The sequence below is a fragment of the Vombatus ursinus genome, unplaced genomic scaffold (assembly GCF_900497805.2).
Source record: "Vombatus ursinus unplaced genomic scaffold, bare-nosed wombat genome assembly UNPS02015411.1, whole genome shotgun sequence".
NCBI classification, from domain to species: domain Eukaryota; kingdom Metazoa; phylum Chordata; class Mammalia; order Diprotodontia; family Vombatidae; genus Vombatus; species Vombatus ursinus.
Window position 1 is genome coordinate 2032605 of NW_020955189.1, and position 25144 is coordinate 2057748.

The 25144-nt window shown below is 56.0% G+C and overlaps 1 protein-coding gene across 1 annotated transcript in view; it reads left to right on the plus strand.

The window, feature by feature from the left end:
* The first annotated feature begins 523 nt into the window (after positions 1 to 523).
* The window catches only part of SMPD4 (sphingomyelin phosphodiesterase 4), a 33243-nt gene continuing 8622 nt past the window's right edge, over positions 524 to 25144 (plus strand). Inside the window, exons 1-10 of the mRNA XM_027847504.1 lie at positions 524 to 714; positions 817 to 892; positions 1848 to 1956; positions 2063 to 2115; positions 4281 to 4432; positions 7200 to 7332; positions 8466 to 8537; positions 12164 to 12253; positions 22665 to 22810; positions 24750 to 24840. Coding sequence (XP_027703305.1) covers positions 524 to 714; positions 817 to 892; positions 1848 to 1956; positions 2063 to 2115; positions 4281 to 4432; positions 7200 to 7332; positions 8466 to 8537; positions 12164 to 12253; positions 22665 to 22810; positions 24750 to 24840 — 1113 coding nt within the window. The remainder of the gene's footprint in view (positions 715 to 816; positions 893 to 1847; positions 1957 to 2062; positions 2116 to 4280; positions 4433 to 7199; positions 7333 to 8465; positions 8538 to 12163; positions 12254 to 22664; positions 22811 to 24749; positions 24841 to 25144) is intronic.

Below are 25144 nucleotides of genomic sequence, written 5' to 3' on the forward strand. Positions count from 1 at the left end.
TTGTGGCCCAAGCCAGAACTCCCAGCTCGAAGGCTTTACTGATGCCTTTTATCTTTGCATCAGAGTATGGAATTTCAGCCCCCTCCCCCTGTGACAGAGAAAAGAAGCCAGAACACCCTGGATGTGAGCACATTACTCACTGCTCCGTTCTGATGTTTCCTTGGCACCCCCTTTCCCCGATTTCTCATTTCTCAGAGTTTGCCTCTCTTTTAGCACCCACAGGCCGAGAGGACTGCCCCCAGTGGCCCCTCACGCAAGTTTGTCTCCTTCCTGTTCACTTGCCTTGGCACGCATACCCCTCCCTGCCTTCGGCTGGACCCTCTGAGGGATGCCCTCCTGGGCAGCTCTGGTCCTTGGCGATGCAGGAGGGCCATCCTCCACCCTTGGCAGGAACGTTACAGAAATTGTCAGGTTCTTCCAATGGGTTGATTGATTTTGGCCGATTTCACCGTCTTGTTCCTCTTCAGCGGCTCTGGGAGGGGAGGGATAAGGGGGAAATGTGGGCAATGTAAGGACCGCAGGCATGACCACTGCCCCTTCCTCTCAGCAAGCTCTGTTTTCCCCACTTCAGGAGCTGCACTACATTTTCCCATGGCTTGTAGAAAATATTTTTGGCAGCTTGGATGGCATCCTGGTCGGCTGGAATCTGCGGTGTTTGCAAGGAAGAGTGAACCCCATAGAATACAGCATCGCCATGGAGTTTCTGGACCCCAGGCAGGTGGATTTTTTGCAGGCCCAGCTGTGAGTGGGTCTCCTGTTTGGTGACGCTCTGGGTCTGGGGTCCGCTCACACTGTTTCCTTTGATTCCTTGTACAGTGGGCCGATGATGAAGCTGGTATACAAACTCCAGGCCGAGGATTATAAGTATGATTTTCCTGTGGCCTACCTTCCTGTAAGTAACTGGGCAGCTGAGGAGGGCGGGCCCAAGCTTGTGGAGGGGGGGTTGGGCTGACCCCCACCTGACTGTCAGAAGGCTGTGGGAATGGCCCCACCCTGGCCAACCTTCCACACGAGCACAGTAGAGTTACATGGTGACACCCCAGGTGGGCACAGGTCACTTACCTCTGCGTGCTACAGAGAGGACAGGAGAGAAGTGCTTGTGTCTGTGGGGGAGGTAGGAATGAATGATCTGAGGTCAGACGCTGCCCAAACTGTTCTTGTGTCTGTCTCATCTCTCCCCTGCTGAAAGATCTTCTGTGGCTCCTCACTGCCCAGAGGGCGACATTCATGCTCCTTTCTCTGGCGTTCCGGGCCCTGCCAGCCTGCCTTTCCAGCCTCACCCCTCGTTGTGCCTTTTCTTGCCGGCATCGTGGTCCATCAGACTGGGCTTCTCTCAGTTCTGTTCCCTGAGCCCATCCTGCCCTTGTCCACCCCTGGTCTTGGTGTTTCTTTCTTTTCTTTCTTTTCTTTTCTTTTCTTTTTTTTTTTTTGCTTAGGCAGTTGGGGTTAAGTGACTTGCCCAGGGTCACACAGCTAGTAAGTGTCAAGTGTTTGGTCTGAGGCTGGATTTGAACTCAGGTCCTCCTGATTTCAGGGCCGGTGCTCTATCCACTGTGCCACCTAGCTGCCCCTGGCACTTCTTTCTTACAGCTGGAAAAAGTCCTTCATGCCCACAGTGCCCCTCACCTCTGCCTGTAAGAACGCTTCTTGGTCTCAGCGCCTGAAGGGGAGTGCCCCATCTTGGCGCCTCCCACGGCACTGTGTCTGGCCCTCGGCTGGGCACTTTTCATCTGTGTTGTGTTTACTTGGGTCTGTGGATTGCCCTCTGAGACTGCCAGTGCCGTAAGGGCAGAAGACCCTGTCCCCCCATCCTTTGGCGCCTCTGCTCATGCCTCCCTCTCTTTCAGGAGCCCGTGCGGGCGTGCATCGAGGAGCGCGTCCTCCCAGAATGCCCACTCTATCACAACAAGGTCCAGCTCCCGGCCGCTGGTGCTCAGGGCCTGCACTTGGCTCTCAGTATCCTTTCTGTGGTTGTGATGGGAGGCGGGTGGCTCGGGCGACTCATGTGCCCTGCTCGCTTGTGTCGTAAGTGTGCGCAGCTTGTCCTTGACTTCTGCCTCATACCCGTTTGAATACTACATGTTCTTCTTTGCCTTGAGCCTCATCACACAAAGGGTACGTACGACTCTACCCATGCTCTTCTTGATGTGGGAGACAGGGCTGTGACCACTGGTGGGGGCTTTGGGCCTGGGCGCCAGGTCTCCAATGGGATACCCGTCCACAGGAGAAGGGGGCAGATGTTGGGGAGGGACTGGAAACCATGACGTTGGAGGATCTGTGAATGAAGGCTTCCGAGCCTGAAGAGAAAGCTTGTGGGGATGTGATTGGTGTGTCTGGGCATCAGAAGATGTGGCACATAGGGTTAGCCCCAGAGGGTGAGAGGTAGGGGGTCAGCTTCAGCTCTTGTCATCCTGCTGGGGTGATGTGGGTAGATGTGTATCCCTTGGGGCTGGTTGGGAGTCAGCTATGAGGAGCTGGTCAGGTGGGTACCAAGGTTTGGCTGTGTGTTGTGCTAGGAAGTGGTCCGCGTAAGAGGCTCTTGGTTTTACAGATGGCTGCTTGGCTGTATTGGAACATGCTGTCAGTGAAGCGGGGAGGGCTGGGGTTTGGGAGTGGAAGTTATGTGCGAGTATACAGAGCTGTGGGTACATGGGGGTACAGACAGACTAGGAGGAGGATTGGAGGATGGGAGCGATTGGGGGGTCGGAAAGAGGTGTGGTATAGAGAGTGGGGCTTGGGTATGGTCCGTGAGGGAAAAGGCTGCACGTGGTGGAAGGGGTGCCAGTGTGGAGGGGGGAGGCTAGGCATAGAGGTTCAAGTTTATGAAGATGGGATGTGAGTCTTGGGCATGGTGCATGTTGGAGGAGCAGTGAAGAAAGTAGATGGTGGGGGTAGGTTTGGGTGGGCAGGGGCACTGTGGGTGGTTGTGGGGGTATGCCCAGAGTTTGGGGCAGATACTGGGACACACAAGGGCATGGGGGCAGGAGTGATTGTGGGTGTGGAAGGTGATGTTTGAGCTGAGGCTTAGAGGAAGTGAGGGATGTTTATAGGCAAGGGCATTCTGAGGTAGGGGCTGGCCATCGCAAAGACTGGGAGGTGGGAGATGAGGGTCTTCTGTAAGGAACAGCAAGGTTGGCATGGCCAGACCAGAGTGTGGAATAGGACTTGTGTACACTAAGGCTTTGGGAACACCCTCTGCAGTGAGGGTGGAGAAGCAGGTTGGGGCTGGTTTGTGAAGGACTCAAATGCCAGCCAGAGGAGTTTGCTCCTAGAGGCAGTAGAGATCTGAGCTTTAGGTCAGTCACTTGGGCAGCCAGGCAGGGGGTGGCCTGGATGGGCAGACGGGAGGTGACGAGGGCGGAGTTATGTACGTGGGCGTGGCAGCAGTGGGCCTGGGGAGGTAGGAGTAAGTCCAGGACTCTGGGTGTGGACCAAGAGGGGAGAACCGCTAGACGAGGAGGGCAGGAGGTGCCTGGGCTTCACGATGTTCATGAGGGGTTCTGGGTGGGGAAGGCTCATGTCAGTGTACATTGGGGGCAAGCCTCTGGACCACTCCACACCTTCTTCAGGAACCTATAAAAGAGCATGGAGGGAGTTTGGAGGCTTGAGGGGCAGTGACACTTGATTTGAAAGATGAAACCCACCACCACCACTCCCCTGCCTCCACCCAAAAAAAAAAAAGAAAAGAAAAAAGCCTTGCTCCGGTCTCCGAGGGGAATGGCAGCCTGGGGTGGCTCGGTTGTCTTTCACCCTGGGCTGCACGGGCCCCATCTGCCCTGGACTGTGAGTTGGGAAGGCCTTGCACAGAGGGAGAAGGGTACAAAGGACAGTCACCAAACCCTACTGCTGGAGCGTTGTGTCTGCTTCTCTGCACATCCCGGTGGGGCCGGGGGCGGGAAGTGATGCATTGGTAGGTAGGGGGCCGGGTGACACGTCTGAAGGCGTGTGGTGGTATGAACTAGAAGTGAATGGACTTTGGGGTGCAGGTTGGGCTATGATAACTGTCTCCAAGTAGCTAGGAGGCTGTCTTGTCCAGGAGAAGTCAGGCGTGGTCGGGTTGGCTCCGAAGACAGTGATGGGGAGGAGGGAGACTGGTGGAGACACAGTGGCCCAGGGTGGGTGGGTGCAGGTCAGAGCCACGTGGCGTGGTTCCCAGGAAAAGCCCATCCCGTCCCCCAGTTCTCTTAGGTTCATTGGGATGGCTGTGCTGTGAGCGTCCCCCAGACCCTGGCCCTCCCGCTGTGACAGGAGGCGTGATGAGGGCCCCTTTTGTCTTCCAGAACTTCCCTCTGTCAGTTCACGTGCGAACTTCCGACTGTGCCTACTTCCTCCTTGTGGACCGGTACCTGACGTGGTTCTTGCCCACGGAAGGAAACGTCGTCCCTCCGCCTTCGACCACGCTGGGCGGTACCATCCCTTCTCCCACGCCCAGGTGAGGCTCCCAGTGCCGGCCCCTTGGGGCTGAATGTCTGTGCTCCTGTCACTGGTCCCACCGTGCAAGGCAGCCTGCACTGAGGCCTCCCTGAGCCTTTCTTTTAGGACTCGTCATGGGCAGAGCACTGTGCACAGCGGGGCAGAAGCTTCCTCCCTCATGTGGGATCCCTCTAGGCTAGCATCTTCTCTGTCAGCTCCCCAGGCATGCAGCAGGGTCAAATAGCAGCTCTCTGTTCATCATCACAAGCCTGTCCTCCTCTGCAGCCGGCTCCTCACGCACACCCTCTGGTCGTCCAGATAGCCCCCCGCCTCCTGGCCGTGTGCCACGCTCTCTGTGCTCTCCCTGTGCGGCTCCCTCACCTCTGACAACACCCCAGGGAGGCCGTCGCTGCTGGTGCCCGCCCCATCCAAATCCCCCAAACACACACAACACATAGGTGGTCATGCATGCATGTGCACGGCACAGAAAACTTGGGCGTGCAAGATTGCATACGTACACGTGCACACGTATACGGTCATGCACGCACACACATTAACACAAGGCAGACACATGTGTAAATGTGTAAGGCGTGTTTACATGCGCACATGTGCGTGTGGTTGCCAGCACGTCGACACACAGAGGCATGCTTGCACACACACACACACACACACACCCTCACACAAACAAGACTGCGTACTTACATATGTATGCGTATACAGTCATGCATGCACACACAACACGGGTGCAGGCACACCCATACATATGCAATGCGTGTTCACATGCATACCTGCGTGTGCTTGCCAGCATGTAGACACACAGAGGCATGCTTGCACACACACACACATACACACACACACGCACAAACAAGACTGCGTACTTATATGTGTACGTGTATACAGTCGTGCATGCACACACAACACAAGGCAGGCACACCCGTACATATGCAATGCGTGTTCACATGCACACACGTGCATACCTGCGTGTGCTTGCCAGCATGTAGACACACAGAGGCATGCTTGCATGCACGCACACACACACACAAAACAAGACAGTGTTCGTCCACATGCATGTGTATACGGTCATGCACACACACATTAACACAAGGAGGCACACACGTACACACATGCGTGTGCTTGCCTGCACGTAGACACACAGAGGCATGCTTGCACACACGTACACATCAGCTCCCCTGATAGAGCGTCAGTTCCTCAAAGGAAGTGGCTGAGGGTTTCGTGATGGTTCTTTCCCCTGCATCGCCAGGGCCTCGGGAAGTGCTTCCTCCTGCTGCTGGCTTGCTAGGTAACGTCGGAGGTCAGCATCGGGGGGCCCGGGTTGGGTGCCTTCCCTTGCCCCGCTGCTCCCTTTGGGGTGGGGGAAGCAGGGGCCTCCCAGGGAGTTTAGCCCTAGCTCTGTTCTTTGGCAGTTGCCTTCATTCCCGTCCCCCGGGTGCCCGGGGGGTCTCAGCCGCTGGGCCAGCTGCCCCCTGCGGCTGTTGGCTGTGTGTGCTCACTTGCACTCTCTCTCTCTCTCCCCCCCCCCCCCCCCCCCCCCCCCCTCCGTACACACACACACGACACACGCATACACGCACATGTGTTTGCATCTTCTGTTACACTCTCATGTCTATTTACACTAACCATGCATCCTCCCCCAATTAAACATTCAGCAAGCATTATTAAGGGCCCGCTGGGGGCTGGGCGCTGGGCCATCCCTGCTTTGGGGGTCGGGGCAGAATCGGCAGCCTGCACACAGGGGTGGAGGGGTGAGGGCACTCCCAGCAGGGGCTCTCCCCCTATCCTGAGGAGGTGGGCCCTGAGCCCAGCCTGGAAGAGAGTAAAGAGCAGGCCCCAAGAGGTGGCGTGAGTAGGGAGCTGGTATGAACACACACTTTGAGATGACAGCTGGGTACGGAGTGTGTGGGAAAGGGAGGAGGCGGGTGACCTCGCCCGAAAGGGGGGCGCTTTCCAGGCCAGGCTGACCGGCCACAGAAGAGCAGAGGAGAGACAGCAGACTGATAGCTCGGAAGATGGAGTGGAGGCGCTATTGGGGTGGCCTGGGGGGGACGATGGGGACCTCACCTGGGCTGGGGGACACAGCCCCTCACTGGCTGTGGGCAGCGGGGGAAGCAGATGGCTGGCAGATTTGACTTGTTGGCCGAGTGGGGGCTCACATGTGTACACACACATCTATATTCCAGCTCCCACACACACATTTATTCTCAGCTGCCCTTTTGTGTGTGCACATGCCACCCAACATGCATTGTGCCCATTTACCCCCACTCCCCCTCACTCAGACCCCCTCACCCTCGTGTACACACACATATGCTAGTCATAACCCCCAAAACGCGTGTGTGCATGTGTCCCATAAGAAAGTGGAAGGATCTGTGATGCCCGTGGACTTGGTGAGAGCGGGCAGCCCCGGCGTGGGCGGTGTTTGGCGGTGCTGGCCGGCCGGCCGTGCACGCTGCTCCTCTGTGCTTGCCGATGTTGGTTTGTTTGTGGCTGCATGGTCAGGGCTTCCCTGGGGCCTTCTAGATGTCGGTGGGAAGCTGGGACTCAGGCCTGGGCGGCTCTCCCGCGGTCCCCCAGCCCCGTCTCTTCACTCTGTGAGTGATGGTGACTTTGCTGGGCTCATCTTAGCAGTGGCAGAGCCAGCTCTTGGGGATGAAGTCAGGCTGACGCTGGAATGCTCTCCTCGCGGGGAATGCCGTGGTTTGGAAGCCAGTCTTGGGTTGGGAAGGCCTCTTTATCTGTAACTCTGCTGGAGAGTTGGTTTCTTCCCCCAGGACCCCCGCTGTGCCTTTTACTTCCTATGGCCTGCACCACACGAGCTTGCTGAAGCGGCACATTTCTCATCAGCCCTCGGTGAATGCAGACCCTGCCTCGCAGGAGATCTGGAGATCAGAGACTCTGCTCCAGGTGAGATGTCTGGCCTGGGTGTCGAATGGCCAGTGCGGCCGGTGTGGGCGGGACTGGGAGGGCCGGTGACGGCAGGGAAGCCGACTGCCCGAGGTTGCGCCTTTCAGAGTATCCCGTGAGGAGAGAGCTCCTCGGTTCTGTGGGTTTGCTTTTTCATTTGGGAGATGCACGTTCAGCTGCTGTCATGTTCACGGTCCTGTGAGGGACTCTGAGGGCGGGAGAGAGGAACGAGCCGTGCTCACGTCCTCATGTAGCTGACGTCCTTGTAGGGGAAACGAGACGTGTCCAGAGACCTGCTAGAACCTAGAAATCTGCGCGATGGGGAGGGAGGGGGCTTAGGGGATTGTGGAAATCTTCATGGAGGTGCTGGGCCTTGAAGGACGAAGTGAGGCTTTCAGCGGGCAAGGGGGGCTGTCCTGGAGCAGGGACATCTTGGAGCCAGAAGGGACCTCCTGCCCAAAGCGGAGGGTCCCAACAGCTGGCGGCCATCTAGTGCCGCTGTCTGCCTCCCGTGATGGCGCTCCCCTCTGGAACAGCCCCCGTTGTCGGACAGAAATCTGCTTCTGCAGCATCCTGGGGTGAGGCAGAACCAGGCTTCCCAGCTGCTCCCGGCCTCGGATGGCACGTGGTGTCTGGCTGTGGCAGCGCCCGTCCCCGGGGCCTCCTGGAGCCCATGGGGTCTTCTCACTCCGTGGGGCTTGTGCCTTCACGGTCCTGCTGCTTGTACTGCTGCATTTCCTTTGAATGTCTGAAGAACCAGCAGGGAGGACAAGTGTTACCTTGGCTCGAGGGTCAGTGCTGGGAAGTGACAGAGGGGCAGACTTGGGCCAAACAGGAGCCGGGTCACCAGCAGTCCCAGCTGAAAGCTGCCCGGACCCAGAGGAACAGACTGCTCGTGAAGATAGTGAGTTCCCCGTCCCTGCAGGTGTTGAAGCAGACTATCACAGTCAGGAGTATAGCTGAGGAGGTCTCAGGGGCTCTGGCAGGGAAGGACCAGGTGTCCAGTCCCTCTCCGACTCTGACCTTCGGGGATTCTCTCAGCAGAGACCCTGCGAGGCGCCCGTGGTGGGGCTGGCTTGTGTGTGCTCGGCTGGGCTTGCTGAGGACTGACAGATGCCTCTGCTCCTGTCTAGGTCTTTGTCGAGATGTGGCTTCACCATTATTCCCTGGAGATGTATCAGAAAATGCAGTCCCCTCACGCCAAGGTAAGGGCACATGTTCTGCCTTGACCCAGAGTGCATCGTTAGCCTGTTGACCCCCATTATCCAGGGCTGCCCTTGGGAAGCTGGAGGGTTCCCCAGGCTCACCTTGGTTCTGGAAGCCCAGGGTCGCTTAGCTGGGTAGGGGCCGTGCTTCAGCTCCCACCTTGGCTCATGCTTTCAGCCAGTTTCCTCTGGCCTGCTCCCTGGAGGTGAGGTTGGTGCCCTGGTTCCAGAGCCACCCTCGTCAGGCTCTCCAGAGAGGGGGGCTGCCAAAGTTGGGCCCAGTCTGTCAGGCTTGGGATCCCTGGGCGGCTGCAGAGAAACAGAGCTGGATGTTGTCCAGATGGGAAATCCCAGGCCGTTGGGGATGGAGGGGGCTCCCGCCCCAGGGACGATTCCAGCTTTGGTCAGTGGCCGAGGGCTCTGGCACAGGGGCTCTTCACATCCTCTGCGAGGCAGGGAGAGGCGCTAGATGGTAACGTCAGTCAGCTGCGCAGGAGCAGACTGCCGCATTTATGGGCTCCTGAACCCGCCTCCTACAGCTCTCCTCTTTCTTGATGGGCTGAGACCTCGGAGGAGGGTTTGGGGAAGCCCAGGATGAGCCTGGGAGCTGACCCTCACGGCCCCTCGGTTGCTTGGCAGGCCCTTCCAGTGCTGAGATTCTGGGGCTCAGCTGGCTGGGGCACACGGCCGTTCTTTTGTTCCCCCCACCCCCCAGATTCCAGGAGGGGGTGCCTTCCAGCCCCTCACCACGGGCGCATGGGAATGAGCATGACCTCTTCTCTCTCCCTGCATGTGGCTTGGCCTTGCAAAAGTGTCAGGACTGTGGATTGCTTTAAATCTGTCTTCTGTCTGCTCGTTCTGTCTAGAGTGCCTCTCTAGAGGGCGGGTGTTTCCTTGCTGGATGCACTAGCATAGGTAGGCAGCCTAGAAGTGGTTCTAGGGGGCTGGAGGGACGAGGAAAGACTTTGGGGCTCCCTGTTTGGGGGTGTGGTTACGCTGGGGGGACTTCCCTCTCACCATATTTGCTAGTCCTCCATCCATGGGCCAGGTCAGAAGCCCTTGGTAGCTAAGAGACTTTGCACAAGTAGGCCTCTCTAAGCCTCAGTTTCCCCATCAGTGAGATGGGGCCATGGATCCCTCCCTGCTGTGTCACTGAAGGCCCACGGCCTCTCCACAAGCACATCAGGGGTGTGCAAACCCTACTGAGTCCTGATAAGGGGGCAGGGCTCCTAGCATGGGCTGTTGACAATCTGTGTTATCTGGGATCCAAGAGCCACCTCATGGCCAATGGGCCATGAGCTGCCCTGGAGGAGTGGTGGGCATCTTGAAAGTGCTGCCATCCCCCTGCCCGCTGTCCCTGTTGGACTGCCCTCCAACCCCACAGCGGCTGGGTCCTCGCCTTTTTGTCCTGACTGCCCGAGTGCTCTTTGCACCTTGGATGCTGCTGACCCCGGGCCGCCATAAGTGAGGATGACTGCGAGGCAGACAGCCCCCAGCACCACCCCCACCCCTTAACTACCAGTTAGCAAGTACCAGCATCGTTCTGCGTGGGCACCCTTTAAAATAAGGGGCCTAGGCCGTATCTTCCCTCCCAGTTCCAAGAGCCTGAGGCCCCAAGAGCTCGTGACTTGTCCCGAGTGATCCAGTTTGTAGGTTGGTGGTTTTGGCTCTGCCCCAGGATTCCCCCACCCCCTGGAGGCCTGTTCCCACCATCGCTCTAGAGTAAACGTTCAGGGAGGTGCCGACACTGAGCACTTGGTGCTGGGCTCGGGACGTAAGAACCATGGGGGTCCAGGGAGGAGCACGGAGGGCAGGTGAGCTGCTCTGGAGTGAGCTGTCTTCTGCTGGGAGGGAGGGAGCTCCCTGGAGCAGAGCCCGGACATGATGAGTGCCTGGGCTTGGGCCAGACGGCCTTTCGCCCTTCCTACTCGCATCCTGGGGAAGACAAGCCCCCGACTTGCATAGAGCACGGTCAGATCGTCTATGCCCGGCCTGTAGCCCTTGCAAGCCTTGCGTCCAGCACAGAGATGCCCTGCGGGTGGCCAGGGCTGAGGCCAGTGCTTGGGCTCCCTTGGCTCTCTCTGATGAATTTTGGGTTCTCGTTTCCCTTTTCCTACCCTGCTGTGGCTCACCCTCTTAACTCCTTCCTGCCGTACTAACGGATCTGCTTTGTGAGGGTGGCGGTTAGCTTTGCCGCTAGGACCTTGCCAGAGTCAGGCCTGGCTGGGACACTGCAGCTGTGAGGGCAGTCTGCCCAGAGCTCCCCCAGAATGCTCTCCATGGCGCCCGTGTGTTGGCCTGGCCAGAAAAGCGTCAAGCTGCATTTGCCCTTTGCCCAGATTCTCGTGGGAACTTCACCCAGTAGACTCTCATTTATCCAGAACAGTTGGGTCCGGTTGACTGAGACCAACCGTGTACTAAACTGTAGGGCAGGAGATTTGGGGTCTAGGCCCAGCAACTCACCAAACCTCTCTGAACCTCCGTCTTCTTCCTGGAAGAAAACCCTCCTATGAGAGCTCATGTTCTAACTAGGCAGAGCGATAAATATTGATTAACGTGGTGACCCTAGCGCAAGTCTTGATCTTCCAGTTGATAGGAGAGGAAACTGAGGCCCAGAAGAAGGTGCCCATCCACAGGCCCACAGAGCCAGGCGGCCAGGACTCCTCTTCCCATGGCCCCCATGAGCCCCGAGACCTTCTCACCTCCAGGTCTCCTGTCATCCTGTTCCCTGAAAGCGAGATACAGTGACATCTCCAGGTGTTGCTCAGGGCCTCCCTAGTGCCATTGGTGCTGTGCAGAGCCCTGTGGGGTGGAGAGGGCTTTCTAAAGAAGCCCCACCCCCGCTTGTCTGCTGCTTGGCCTTCTGGCTAAATGAGAGTCTAGTGGCCCACCTGCCCTACCCAGCCGTTGTTATCCTGGCCAGGCCACACCCTGAGGGGATGCTTACTAAGGGAGCCTAAGAAGAGGAAGCCTCATGCCCCCAGGACCCAGTTTTAAGGCAGCCTCAGCTCTGCAGCCAGCCCTCCCAAAGCCCTGAGAGTGTCCCCCCGCCCCCCCCCCCCCCACCCCATCCCAGTGGAGGCCGGGGCTGCCTTGGCGGTCAGAGCGGGGCTCACAGCCCGGCCGGTCAGACTGTGACCCAGGCAGACTCCGCGTGGGGCCCCAGGCTGGCAAGGGCGAGGGGCGAGGGACTCCCGGGGCAGGCCCAGGTAGGTGGGCAGAGAGGCAGCAGCAAGCGGAGGGGCCTCTTGTTGGAGTGAGGGTCTGTGGCTGCAGTGTTCGACTGGATTGGCACTGACTGGATTTGTTTTTGTTTTTTGTTGCCTTTTTCCTTTTCTTGAGCTTATTCTTACTTTTTCTCTTTCCCCTCTTCCACCTCTCCCTTTTCCTTAACCTCATCTTCTTCCCCCATCCCTGTTTGTCTCTACCCTCGTTCCTTCCTCTCCCTTCCTGGTTCTCCTTCTTTGCTCTCTTTCTTGCCTCTCCGTCTTCCTCTCCTTTCCCTCTCCTCCCCGCCTTTTGCTTCCCTCCTCTCCTCTCCTCTCCTCCTCTCTCCTCTCCTCCCCTCCTCCGGCCCCCTGTCCCTCTCCCCTCCGTTTTCCCTTGTTGTTTTTGTTGTCTCTCAGCTGGAGGTTCTCCACTACCGACTCAGTCTCTCCAGTAGCCTCCACAGTTCTCCTGCCCAACCCAGCTACCAGGCCCTCCACGCGTACCAAGTACAACATCTTTTTGTTTGGTTTCCTTTTTTATTCTTGCTGGCAATCTACAGAGAGTGTGTGTGTGAGCATGGACTGCAGAGGAAGACCCCTGGGGGAGCTGGGGACTGGTTTCCAGGGGGTTTAAGAAGGCCCATCAGAGCAGATCAGAACTCAGCGCTGGGCGGGCACAGAGCTTTGCTAGAGCCTAGAGTAGGGACTTGTGTGTGAGTGTGTGCATGTGTGTGCATGTGCATATGACACGCTGTGATCACCTCTTCCTATGGTGTGTTCAACCATGCTCCTTTCAGTCAGTCCTGCATGGGAGAGAAGGGAGGGTCTTTGCCCAGGGAGGGCTGCAGGCCTCCCTGCCTTGGGCTGGGGCTGGGCCCAGGCCACGTGGCAGGGCTTCTAAAGAGTCCTGGGAGGGAGGAGGAAGGAGAGGGGCAGGGGTGACCTTCCCGTCAGCACAGGCCTCGGGTCTTAGCTCAGAGACTGGTCTTGGGTGATGTTGGTTCATTTTCAAAGACATTCATTCTGTCTGCTCCGATGAGGAGGAGGATCCCGCCATTTCTGTAGCGCTCCAGGGTTTCACACGAGCCTTTCTGTACATTGTCTCCTTTGGGCTCTCAGCAGCCTGGCACACCTGTCCCTTTTTACACAGCAAAGAGTGGAGGCTCCCAGAGGGGTTGTCCAAATCGCCAGTGCAGCGGGCGTCGGTTGGAGGCGCGGCAGGCCTGGGAGGCCCCCTGCTGCAGAGCTCAGACCTGCTGCTGGCTGGCCCACCACGCTCCCCTCCCCGGGGCAGCCCCAGTCAGAGTCAGGTGTGATCGGGCAATATTTAGCAAAGAAAATGACAGCAGAGCACAGGCAGCGTTGACATGGTTTTCTCGGTCAGGGTGTGGCTCTGCAGGGTTTGGTGGCCCTTTTGGAAAATTGGGAACTCAGAAAGAGAAAATGATTTCTCCTGGCAAAATCAGCCAGCTGGTGACAGGTGTAGGGTCAAAGTCCTCTCGGGCTGGGGTTTCTGTGGTCACCCCTGCTCCCCTCCTCAGTCCAGCCGTCCAGGAAGGCGCTGTCAGTAGACAGGTAACTCCTCAGAGAGGAAGCACCCTCCTCTTGCTTCTCTTAGCCGTTGAGAGCAGAGGGAAGAATGCCCTTCATTTCTATGCAGGTTTGTTTCTCTTCTGTTACGAGTAGCAGCCTGTGTGGGCTGTGGAGAGGCAGACGTGGAACACGACACGGCCCCCATCCTTGGGATGAGGGAAGAGACTGGGAGGGCAGGCTGCGGGGAGTCCGCCCTGCATGTGCCCTCAAGGAGCACATTACATTCTGGAAGCAGGGCTGGGGCGAGAGATGGAGGAGGCCAGTCTGGCCAGACCTCAGGTGTGTGGAGGCGAGCAATGGGTAATGCTGTTGGGAGAGCTGGACTCGCTTCTGTATTTGCTCTTGGAGGTTGGAGGGAGCCCCTGCATTGGATTGAGCCAGGCAGGGACGTGATCAGGCCTGTACATTCAGAGTAGCGCTTTGGAGGTAGGGGTGGGGGTGGGGGTGGCGATGGCGATGGGTAAGGATTGGAGAGGGGAAGGCGTTGAGGCTGGAACCCGTTATGAGGAGGGTGCAGTCATAGAGTAGTAATGGTGGGTGAAAGTCTGAGCCAGGCCTGTTTGTGTGTTGAGTCTGAGGTGCCTGCGGAATCTCCTGTAGGAGCTGTCTGTCTGGCAGTTGGTAACGTGGGACTGAAAGCCCAAGAGGCAGTAGGAGTCATCTGCGTGAAAGTGATCACAGCGACCATCGAATCCATGGGATTCACCCGAGAGAGGGTCTGGGTTAGGGCCGGGCCACGAGGGTGGAACCCAGAACAGGAGACTGAGGAGGCCTCAGCCAGAGAGCTGAGGGAGCACGCGGGTGGAGGAGGAGGGTGGGCAGGGTCCGAAGGTGCCGAGAACCTGGAAAAGGCCACTGGGTGGAGCACGTGGGAGGCCTTTAGCAGGGTCAGGAGTCAGATCACAGAGGGTTGGGCAGTGGAAGGGGTTGCCGCTCTTTTTTGGCGAAATTATCGGATACGGGCTTTGGGGGCACTTAGGAAAGAGCCAGGATCCATCGGAGCTAACTTAGATTGCCGGGCAAGTCCCAGCCAGCTACATGCACTTCCTTTATTAGGACAAGGAGATTCCCCAAAGTTAGAGTCTGAGGGTGTGGGTTCAGATCCCTGCCCCGTGGGACCACAGGCAGATCGCTTCACCTTGTGGGCTGAGGTGACCTCACCTACCCTTCCAGCTCCTCATCTGTGACCTGTGGCACAAGATGGAAAGAAGCCGATAGGGCAGTCGCCCCCTTCCCCCGCGGCTTCATACTTGGTGGCAGCCTTGGATTACACTGGAGGGAGAGATGTTAGACAGAGCAGAGGAGCTCTTTGCCTTCTTGGGTGTCCTGGGCAGCCTAGGACCCTTTCTCAGGGTAATCATGGTTTTGAACACATACAGTAAAATCCATAGAATTGAAAAGGAAACCAGTGCCATTGAGATTCAGTGATCAGAGCGTTAAAAGATCCCAGAGGTTCAGAGCCCCTGCGGCATCTTACCCAGCTCTTTTTAGTCGGCATTTTTTATCACCTCTCGTTTGGGCCAGGCCTGGGGTGGAGCTGGAACCGCTGGTTAATAAGCATTTATTAGGCTCTCCATTAGGGCCTCTTGCTGACATTGGGTGAGTCTGTCCTCGTATTTTTTTTTTTTGGTTAGGTAATTGGGGTTAAGTGACTTGCCCAGGGTCACACAGCTAGTAAGTGTCAAGTATTTGGTCTGAGGCCGGATTTGAACTTAGGTCCTCCTGACTTCAGGGCCGGTGCTCTATCCACTGCACTACCTCATTGCCCCTGTCCTGCTCGTTTTAGCACCTTCATTTGGCAGCAAATGCCTCATTGATGACGGGAAGACTCAAGCACCCCCAGCTCTGACTTTGATGTCAAAAGAGCATTATCCTCAGGTCTGTTTTCTTGCCAGCCAGATGCATGGCAGTGGCAGACTAGGGCCTCAGTCCGTGTCCAGATCAAGGCAGGTCATTGCTGAGGCCTTAGTCTGTATCCAGATCAGAGCAGGCCAGTGCTGGGGCCTCAGTCTGTGTCCAGATCAGGGCAGGCCACTGCTGGGCAGCTACTCCAAGGTGGCTTTACCAGTTCCATCTTTTGTCTAGGAAGAGATTCACTTGTGGCCTGTGTGGGAGATGCGCTGTCTTTTTGCGGGCACCTGGATAGGGACTGGGGAGGAGAGCATGTGTCAGCCACTTCTGAGCACAGATCCATCTTTGGAAACCTTGAGTGCTATAACTTGTTGGGAGAGATGAGCATGGATTGAATGTTCTAGAATTTACTCCAGCTTCGCCAAAAAGAGGGACGGGGAAGCTACGGGCCTTGATAACAGTGCTTTGGGGCCATCGCCACTTCTGTCTTTGAGGTGGACTGTTAGGGGGAAAGGGGGAAACCTTTGCTGCTTTAGGGGTGAATGCAAAGAGCTGCGGAGACAAAGAACAATTATGGAATTCGTGCCTATTTCTGGCAAGCGACCAGACAGTGGCCTTGGATTATTTGCTTATTTGAAGAATCTAAGGCTAATCTTTGGGATTCTTCATGTGAAGTACATGATATAAAAATCCTGACAAGGCCTTCTTCTCTGTTGGTAGTGCAGCTATGTACAAATATGGGTCTGTGTGTGTAAGAAAAAGGGGATAGAGCGTTGGCAGCCCTGATTTTGCTGGATCTACCACAAGGCCTCCAATGGCCTGGGGAAATGGTCCCCGCTCTCAGGTAGCTTTATTCCACTCAGGGGACGATGTGGATGTATGTGAGGTCATGTACACAAAACCTAACCAAGGGAGAATATTCCTTTCCTTGGCCCCTGCCTGGAGAGGCAGGGGGCCGACCAGGAAGGTTCCTCATAGAAGGGGCTTGCAGACTGAGTGTTGAAGGACTGCGGGCATTCCCAGAGCTGGGGGTGAGGAGAGGTTGTACTCCAGGCAGGAAGGACAGAGTCCTGGTGATGGGAACTGGACTGTCTAGGGTTGGGGAGAGCCAGGGAACTGCGTGTGCTGATTACATAGGGGATAGGAGATGATGTTATGTTGCTCACTTTGCACATCCTTAATGGATATAGAAACTAGTGCTTTTATTTTTCATCAAAAAGTTATGGAGTGTAAAACCTGTTAACAAGATACAGTTTCAGTAGGATATGTGGTGAGCATGGTGCTTAAATTCCAAAAATCTGTTGTGTGAAAGAGGGAGGATGGAGGGAGCCGTGTGTACAAAGTAAGCAGTTCATATGAAAAAGCCTGGTGGTTTTATTTAGCCAAGGCTCTACCAGCATCAGTAGTAATGAGAATACTAATTATAATTATAATGACAATGATGTGATAATGATAATACCGCCTGGCACTTCTCTAGCAGGCTGCTGGTTGCAGGGCCCTTTCCCATTCCTTGTTTCACTTGAGCCTCATAGCAGCTCTGTGGCCTGGGCAAGGCAAGGAGAGATCATTATAATTTACAGCTGGGGTTGTGGTGCTAGAGTCAAGTTACAGTGCTTCTGATATGGATGATCAGACCCATATGAGCTGGGAATGTTCTACCCCAGATCGGGCACAAATAGTCCACGGGAATATTTGGGGTGGATTCTTTAAATTTGTGTATCTTGCATTTCTTTTGAGCTCCTTCACTTATGCTCTGCTCAGAGCACAGCACCTTCCCTGATGAGGGCACGCCATGCTGGGCGGTCCTGTGCCAGTGTCTACCATGTTATGGTTACAAAGTTCTTCAGAGACCTTTGACAGTGTCCTCGTATCGCTTCTTTTGACCACCAAGTTAGTGCTCCCCTTGTGTGAATTCTCTGCAAAATAGTCTTTTTCGCAAGCACACATTTGGCATCCGAACAACGTGGCCAGCCCATCGGAGTTGTGCTCTCTGAAGCAGAGTCTGAATGCTTGACAGTTTAGTTTGAGAAGGGACCTCAGTGTCTGGTATCTCATCCTGCCAGGTGATCTTCAGAATCCTCCTAAGACAATTCAAATGGAAGAGATTCAGTTTCCTGGCATGGCGCTGGTAGACTGGCCAGGTTTCACAGGCACGCAGCAATGAAGCTCTGTAGACCTTCAGTTTAGTAGTCAGTCTAATACCTCTTCTCTCCCGTACTTTCCTTCGGAGCCTCCCAGACACTGAGCTAGCTCTGGCAATGTGTGCGTCAACCTCATTATCAATGTGTACATCCCTAGAAAGTACACTGCCAAGGTAAGTGAACTCGTCCACAGCATTCAGAACTTCTCCATTTGCTGTAACCGATGCTTCCAGGTGTGGATGGTGTGGTGGCAGCTGATGGAGCATCTGTGTTTTCTTGGTGTTAATTGTTAGGCCAAAATTAGCACAAACAGCAGAGAATCGATCCATACTTTGTTGTATCTCGGCCTCAGGGGCTGCATTGAGTGCACGATCATCTGCAGACAGAAGATCATGAACCAATACTCCCTCCACTCTAGTCTTAGCTTGTAGTCTTTTCAAGTTGAATAGTTCACCATCAGTGTAGTAGCCAACCTTGATGCCATTTTCATCCTCATTGAAGGCATCCCACAACATCACAGAAAACATCATGCTAAAAAGCCTGGGAGCAAACACAGAGCCTTGTTTCACGCCCTTGGTGAGTCAGAATGTATGAGAGCATCATCCATTATTCAGAACCTGGGTAAGCGTGCCATCGTGGAACTGATGTACAATGCTGATAAAATGGTGAAAATGATGGGGAAATTCAGAAGCTGCTCAATGAAAAATGAGAACTCCACAGGGTTTACCAGCAGGATGGTTCATCCATCTCTAAGAAGGCAGCGTTACTTCCATCAAAAGTAAAGTACAGGGGCAGCTAAGTGGTGCAGTAGATAGAGCACCGGCCCTGGATTCAGGAGGACCTGAATTCAAATCCAGCCTCAGACACATAAAAACACTAACTGTGTAACCCTGGGCAAGTCACTTAACCCCATTGCCTAGCCAAAAAAAAAAAAAAGTTAAGTACAAGCAGAGACATGCAGGATTCTTGGCTCAGTGAGAAGGCAGATGAAATTCAGTTTGATGCTGATGGTAACAATCCAAAGCACTTTTATGGTGCCCCGAAGGCTGTGTATGGGCCAAAGACCTACGGTGCATCTCAACTCCTCAGTGCTGATGGAGCCACGTTGATTAGTGATAAGGATGTGGTCCTGGAGAGACGGGCTGAACGCTTCCATAGTCTTCTCAATAGACCGTCATCAGTCAGTGCTGAGGCCATTGACCGTTTGCCTCAGGTTGAAGTCAGTCCCTCCCTAGCTGATGTTCCAACTGAAGAAGAGGTTTGAACGCCATTAGGTCCCTCTCCTGTGGCCAGGCACCTTGTGCTGACTCTATTCCAGCTGAGGGGTCCACTGCTCATAGAAAAACTGACTGAAATTTTCTGAGTTACATGGCAAGAGGAGGTTATCCCCCAGGAGTTCAAGGATGTCTCTATTGTCCATCTCTATAAAGGTAAAGGGAGTAGATTGCCCTGTGACAATCACAGGGAGGTCTCTCTCTTGGTCACTGCTGGCAGGATTCTTGCCAGAGTCATCCTTAATAGGCTGATCCTTCGCCTGGAAGATGGTCATCTACCTGAGGGCCAGAGTGGCTTCAGAAGGGGCCAAGGAATGGTTGATACGATGTTTGCTGCCCGACAACGCCAGGAGAAATGCCAGGAGCAGAATAGAAGTCTGTACATGTTTGTAGATCTGACCAAGGTCTTTGGTACTGCCAGTCACGAGGGCTTATGGAAAATTATGTCAAAATGTGGGTGCCTGAGGTTCATCAGTATCGTACAGCTGGAAAGATACCTGCCTGTGATTGAAGAGCTTTGTAGAGGGTGGAATCAAAATGTGGCTGCTGAAAACAGACCCCCAAATTTTTAATAAAAAGGTCATTTGACCTTTAGCTGCCTGACGAGAAAGCCATCTCCTCTCCAGAACCCAGGCCGTCGTAGGGGTCGTCCCCAGCCTATGGCCTGGCCGGAGCACACCTGGGATGTTGTGCTGAGTTGGAGGCACATGCCTTTTGAGAGGAACACTGATAAGGCCAACTTGAAGAAAAGAACCTTTTGTGAGGAACAGATCCTTTCTGAAGGGCCATCCTAGATTCCTGGCCAGGCCAGAGATGGCGCTCTGGAGTGGTGACAGAGAGGCCAGATTCAACTCAGCCAAACAAGGTTTAACTTCCTGATAATCTGCAATCCAGATAAAACAGGCAGCTAGGGTGGTCATGAGCTCCACCCCCAGGGGTGTGTGAGCAGAGGCCGGGTGCCAGAGAGGGGGCCATTTGTGTCCTCGGAGCGCCTCACGGCACCCGGCATGGAGTTGAATTGGGTGGGAAGTTGGTCCCTTCTCATTCTGTGACACTTCTTAAGAAGGTCATCTCTGCCTTGTCTGTGCCAGTGATGTCCTGCAGACCTCCTTCCCTGTGCCCTCTGTGGTACCTTCCCTTATTACTGAGCAAAACCATCAGAGCCATGTAGGTGTGCACCCGCCCCTGTGCCAAAAGAAGGGGGAGGTTTCATGGGTTCTCTGAAACCATTGGTCTTCATCTCTAATCAGAGTTCAGTTGCCAGTTGATGTCATTTCACGATTGGCATTCTTAAAGACATTGTAACTGGAATATGGGGAAAGAGGAGGGTGCTGGCCACAGCATGGCCTGCCGTGGCAGCGCTGAGGACAGCAGAGCGTCCTGGATCCGGCCTGTCCTCTCGAACTCTTCGTTGGGGGTCTCCAAACAGGTCGTGGGAGCTCCAGGTAGGTGGGCAGGGGTAGGGACAGGAGAAGGACCTCCACTGGATGAAACCGTATCTGCTTGGGAGGAGGAGAAAACCCTGATGGCAGAAGGGAGCCTGGGATGATAGGAAGAGCGCTGCAGGTTTGAATTCTGCCACTCATCCTCGTGGGATGTTGGGCCCACCTCACTGCCTATGATCATCTTGGCAGTGCGCATTTCAGTGGTGCTTTACCACGTGATCGAGGCCCACCACAACCCTTCAGGGCAGATATTAGCCCCTCGTCACAGAGGCGTCAAGCTGCTGCTCTGTGGTCTCACGACTGGCCAGTGGCAGAGCCCAGATTCCCGCTCAGGCCTTCTAAACTCTGAGGTCTTACTGCCCTCTAAGGGAATAAAGGAACATGTGAATGTCAGAGACCCTCCCCCAGTTATCTTGACCTCATCTTTCGATCTCTGGGGCCCAGCCATGTCAGTTTCCTTTGGGGGCTCTCTCTTGATTCACCTAATTACCCTATGGGGTATATCTAGTGCCTATATCATTATCTGCACTGTACAGATGAAGAAACTGAGGCACAGGAAATAGCCGTGGCATCCAGTGTTCTCTGGCCAGTAAGCTGTAGAGGCAGGCTAGTGCTCGGGTCTTCGGGGCTCTGTCCACTACACACGCCTCAGGAGTGATATGCCCACGGCCCAGCATTTGGGTGGTGGGGCTCGTTGGAGTCTGAGTGTGGTGGGCCTTGAAGGAAGGAAAGAACACACGGGCTGGTGGTGACAGAAGAACACAAGACACCCCAGTGACGTTTTCCGAAAGTCCTTTTCGGTAGTCTTGGGGCTCTGTTGCATTGCAGACCTTGTGTCTGTCCTCATTCGTCCACTCCTTCTGTAACTGACCCTGCTGGTGAGGCCCAAGGACAGGGGAGGGGATGGTGCTAGACCAGTTGTCTCTGGTGGATAGTCCTTGGGCCTCATACCAAGGGCATGTGTCTCCTCTACGGCATATCCCCCAAAGGTTGTCCTGCAGACTCTGCTTGAATACTTCAGGTGATGGAGAAGTCACTCCCTGTTCTACTGTTGGACAGCCCTGGAGGCTGGGAAATCCTCCTTTTGTTAAACTGAAGTCTGCCTCCCTGGATCTCCTCCCCACCAGCCCCTGTGTCTGCTGCTGATGGTGAAAAGTGTTTTTCCGCATGGTTCTCGTCAGCTCCTAGAAGAATTACTGCTTAGTATGAGACGTGTGAGGTTGCCTGGGAGTCCTGCGTGGGAACGTCTGGACTCAGCAGATTGGACGACTGCTCCGGATGTTATTGCCTCTCCGCCTTTCTTGGATACCTGTGGTTTCCCTCCAGGATAACGTAGGCTTCTCGAAGGCAGGGACGGTGTGATCTTTGTCCTTGGATCCCCAAGACTGCTGTGGTGTCCAGCACATGTACAAATCATTGACAATCAGAGAACGTTTATTAAGCACCTACTGCGTGCAGGCTTGTGTTTGGCCCAGAGGAGATAAAGTTCTTTTATCTGTGCTTTGTCTTAAGGGAAGGGTCACGCCACAAGCAGAGAAAAGGTCATTTCCAATGCCTGGGGAGTGAGTAATGCCAAAGTGGCCTTTGAGTTCGGCCTTTGATGATGGGAAGGAAATCTTCAGTTGAGGAGGAGGGAGGACGGCCATCCCAGACGTGGGAAAAGTGGCAGGCGCACGCACACAAGAGTGGGGAGACCAAGTCATCGTCCAGTTCTGCCAGGACATACGCGTGCGTGGAGGGGAGCCTGAGGATTCGGAAGGGCTGAAGTGAAGCAGGGCCTGGCGTGCCAGTGGGGCCGCCTCCTCATGATTGTTTCCTTAACCCCAGAGCCCCAGATCCCAGCGGCAGCCCTGGGGGCCAGTGGGGTGGAGGAGGAAGCCACAGCCCAGCAAGGAGAGGGAACCGAGGAGAGGATGAAGTGCTGTGTCCGAGCTGGGCTTGGGGCGGGGCAGTGGTCAGGCTGTACCTGCCCAGCTCTGATTGGACCCTCTTTAAGGCCGAGGCTACTGAGCGTGACTTAGGATAATGTAATTTTCTCCTCTGTAGAAACCTGCACCCTTGGGTTGTGGGTTGCTCCCATCCCTTGTGGAGACTTGCTTAAAGCCAGGAGGGCCTTTAGCCCTGGGGGCCAGGAAGGGGAAGGGGCTTGCCAGCCCGTGGTGGGTCCTACCAGTCCCAGAGTGAAGGCTTCGTCAGGATTTGTGGGATTGGTGTTCCGTGTCTCCAGACGTGTCCAGTACTGACCACGCAGGGTCAGGCAGAGTTTGTGGGCGCTCAGGCCATCTTGAAGGGTGCAGATGCTAACTGGGCTGTGTTCCTGTGGGCGGGGGTGTTTAGAGCTTGGGTTCCTCCTGCCAAGAAGTTCGTTGGCCGGTCAGGGTTCCCAGCAGGTGTGGGGGGGGGGCCCTCTGCCCGGTTGCTGTCTCTGGGCCTCAGTTTCCACATCTGCAAAGTGAGGCTAATGCTTTTTGCACTAGTTACCCCCTGGATGGTGGTGAAGAGAGGGCTTGCAGAAGAGAAAAGGGCTGGTGACTGGGAGCAAGAGAGGAGCCCCGCCACGCCTGGGGTTCCTCCGTGGGGTCTCCACATTTCTTTCCTTGAACTCTGCACACAGGAATCATTTAAGCCCACAGAAGAGCACGTGTTGGTGGTGAGGCTGCTTCTGAAGCACCTGCACGCCTTCTCCAACAGCCTGAAGCCCGAGCAGGTGTCCCCCTCCACCCACTCACACACGGCCAGCCCCCTGGAGGAGTTCAAACGGTGAGTGGGGAGACCTGCTTCCCTGAGGCCAGGCCAGCCCAGCCCAGCTCCAGCTCCTCTCCTGTCCCCATCCTGGGCGGCCCTCATTCCATCTGGGAGTAAACTTCCCCCCACACCCCGGGGGCCTCCTCCTGGTGGAGAGCTTAGGATTCTCTGCATGGGCCCATGTGTTCAGACAGACGGGGCGTGGGCTGTGTGTTCCTGGCACTGGCCCCCCGCCGTGCCCCTGTCCTCTCCCCAGCCCCGGCACCCAGCCCGTCACCCCTCTGGGCAGCGTCTGTGACGCTGGCTCTCCGTGGCTCTGCCCGTTTGCTGCTGCCCTGAGACCCTGGGGGCAGGCGGAGCTCTTGGCCGTCCTTGGGGTTGCTCACCTTTCTCTAGTGCCAAATACAGGCTGCAGACAGGGCCCATGCCTTAGGGAGCTACCGGGGGGGGGGGGGGGGGGATAAGATAGCAGTAAATAGCCAGGCAGCGTTAATAGGTGACAGCTGGGTGGCCTGGAGTCAGGAAGACCCTGGGCAAGTCACTTCACCTCTACCTGCCTCCATTTCCTCATCTGTAAAAGGGACGATAGCTGTGAGGAGAGAATGGGTTAATAATATCTGTCGAGCTCTGCTGGTATTGTTCCAGAGGGCACACCAAAGGCTTTGCTCACAGAAACCCACGAGACTTGTAGTAGAAAAGCCCTCCTTGTTTTGTAGAAGGGTCAGCTGAGGTTCAGTGGGGTGAGTGGTCACCCCCCGTGCCCGTGGTCTGCGCTGCCCCCACAGGCAGCCGCCCTCGAAGGCTTCCTGGCCCGGGGTGGGGGGAAATCCCTGTGCCATCACCACAACAGCAGGAAGGGACCGAGGGCCATCCCCAGAGTGATTGAATTATGCCTAATGGCCTGTGGGCCTGTGCACTTCACTGGCAAACCTCTGAGAGCCTTCTCCTGCCCACCCACTCCTCAGCCCTCTTCCCAAATAAGAGATTCTGCCTGCTCCTGTGCTCTGTGGCCCTAGGGGACTGGCACTCCGGGTTGTCTTGTGCCCTGGCCTGAGCTGTCCTCTGCCCCCCACGCACCCTGCCCAGCGCACCGTCCCTGTTCGGCAGAACCCACCAGGACGGCGACAGTGCCGGACGCTGTCTGCAACACTGGAGACAAGCCCACCGGTCCCCGCTGGCAGAGCTGGCATCACCCACATGGTCACGGCCTCCCACTGAGCTTGTAGAGATGGAGAGAACTTCCTTGTACCCTCGCTCTGGAGTTTCAGAGAGGTCACCGGAGGAGAGGGAACAAGCATTTCTATAGCGCCTGCTGTGTGCCAGGCACAGTGCTAAGCACTTGACAAATAGGATCTCCTTTGATCCTCTCAACAGCCCTGGGAGGGACTGTTGTTATCCCCATTTTATAGGTGAGATTTAGTGACGTGCCCAGGATCACACAGCTGGGAGTGTCTGAGGCAGGATTTGAACTCGGGTCTTCCTGACTCCAGGCCTGGCGCTGGACCCATGTAGGGCAGAATTTCTTAAGGAGCTGCACACTGGCGTGAGCCCCTGCCTGTTGCCGCCCCGAGAACCGGCAGCACGTCGCGCTCTGATGTCCCGGCCTCTGCCGGGTCCCCTTCTCGTGTGAGGGGCCGGGGCTCGAGGTCCGGTGTGGCCTCCCCCTGCGGCCCCCCGGGGAACGTGCCCACGTGTTATGTCAGAGCAGCGGTAGTAACCATAGGAGCTGCCCTCGGGTGGCTCTTGTGCAAGTACGACCTCAGTTGAGCCTCCCCCACCCTCCAGGTAGGTGCTATTATCGCCCCCATTTTACAGGTGAGGAAACTGAGGCAGACAGGGCCAACTAGCTGGGACACGCCTGAGCCTCAGAGCCCCGTGGCAGTGGGGGACTCATGCTCGCTAGAGGCCGGCCCCCCCCGATGCCGTGTTGACTTTGTTGTGCATTCTGCTGCAGAGTGGTCATCCCTCGCTTTGTCCAGCAGAAGCTCTACATCTTCCTTCAGCACTGCTTTGGCCACTGGCCCCTGGATGCTTCTTTCCGAGCGGTACGTGTGGGCCGCGCTTGGTGCCTTCCCCGGGAGCCAATCTAGAGCGCAGGCCCCGTGCCCGGACGCCCCGGGTCCCTGCCATTCATCTCCCTGTTGGCCCGGCTACCCCCAGGTTTGGTTCTGAGCACCCGAGAGCAGCGTCCGAGCTGGGGTGGGGATGGGGATCAGAAGGACAAGCGGAGCCTGTCACGCTTCAGGAAGAAGAGAGTGGGTGGAGATGGAGGCTGGTGAGAGCCGTTGGCAGCCTTCCTCATCGAGCCAGGCGGGGTTAGACGAATGAGGAGGCAGGCTTCCGCTGGAC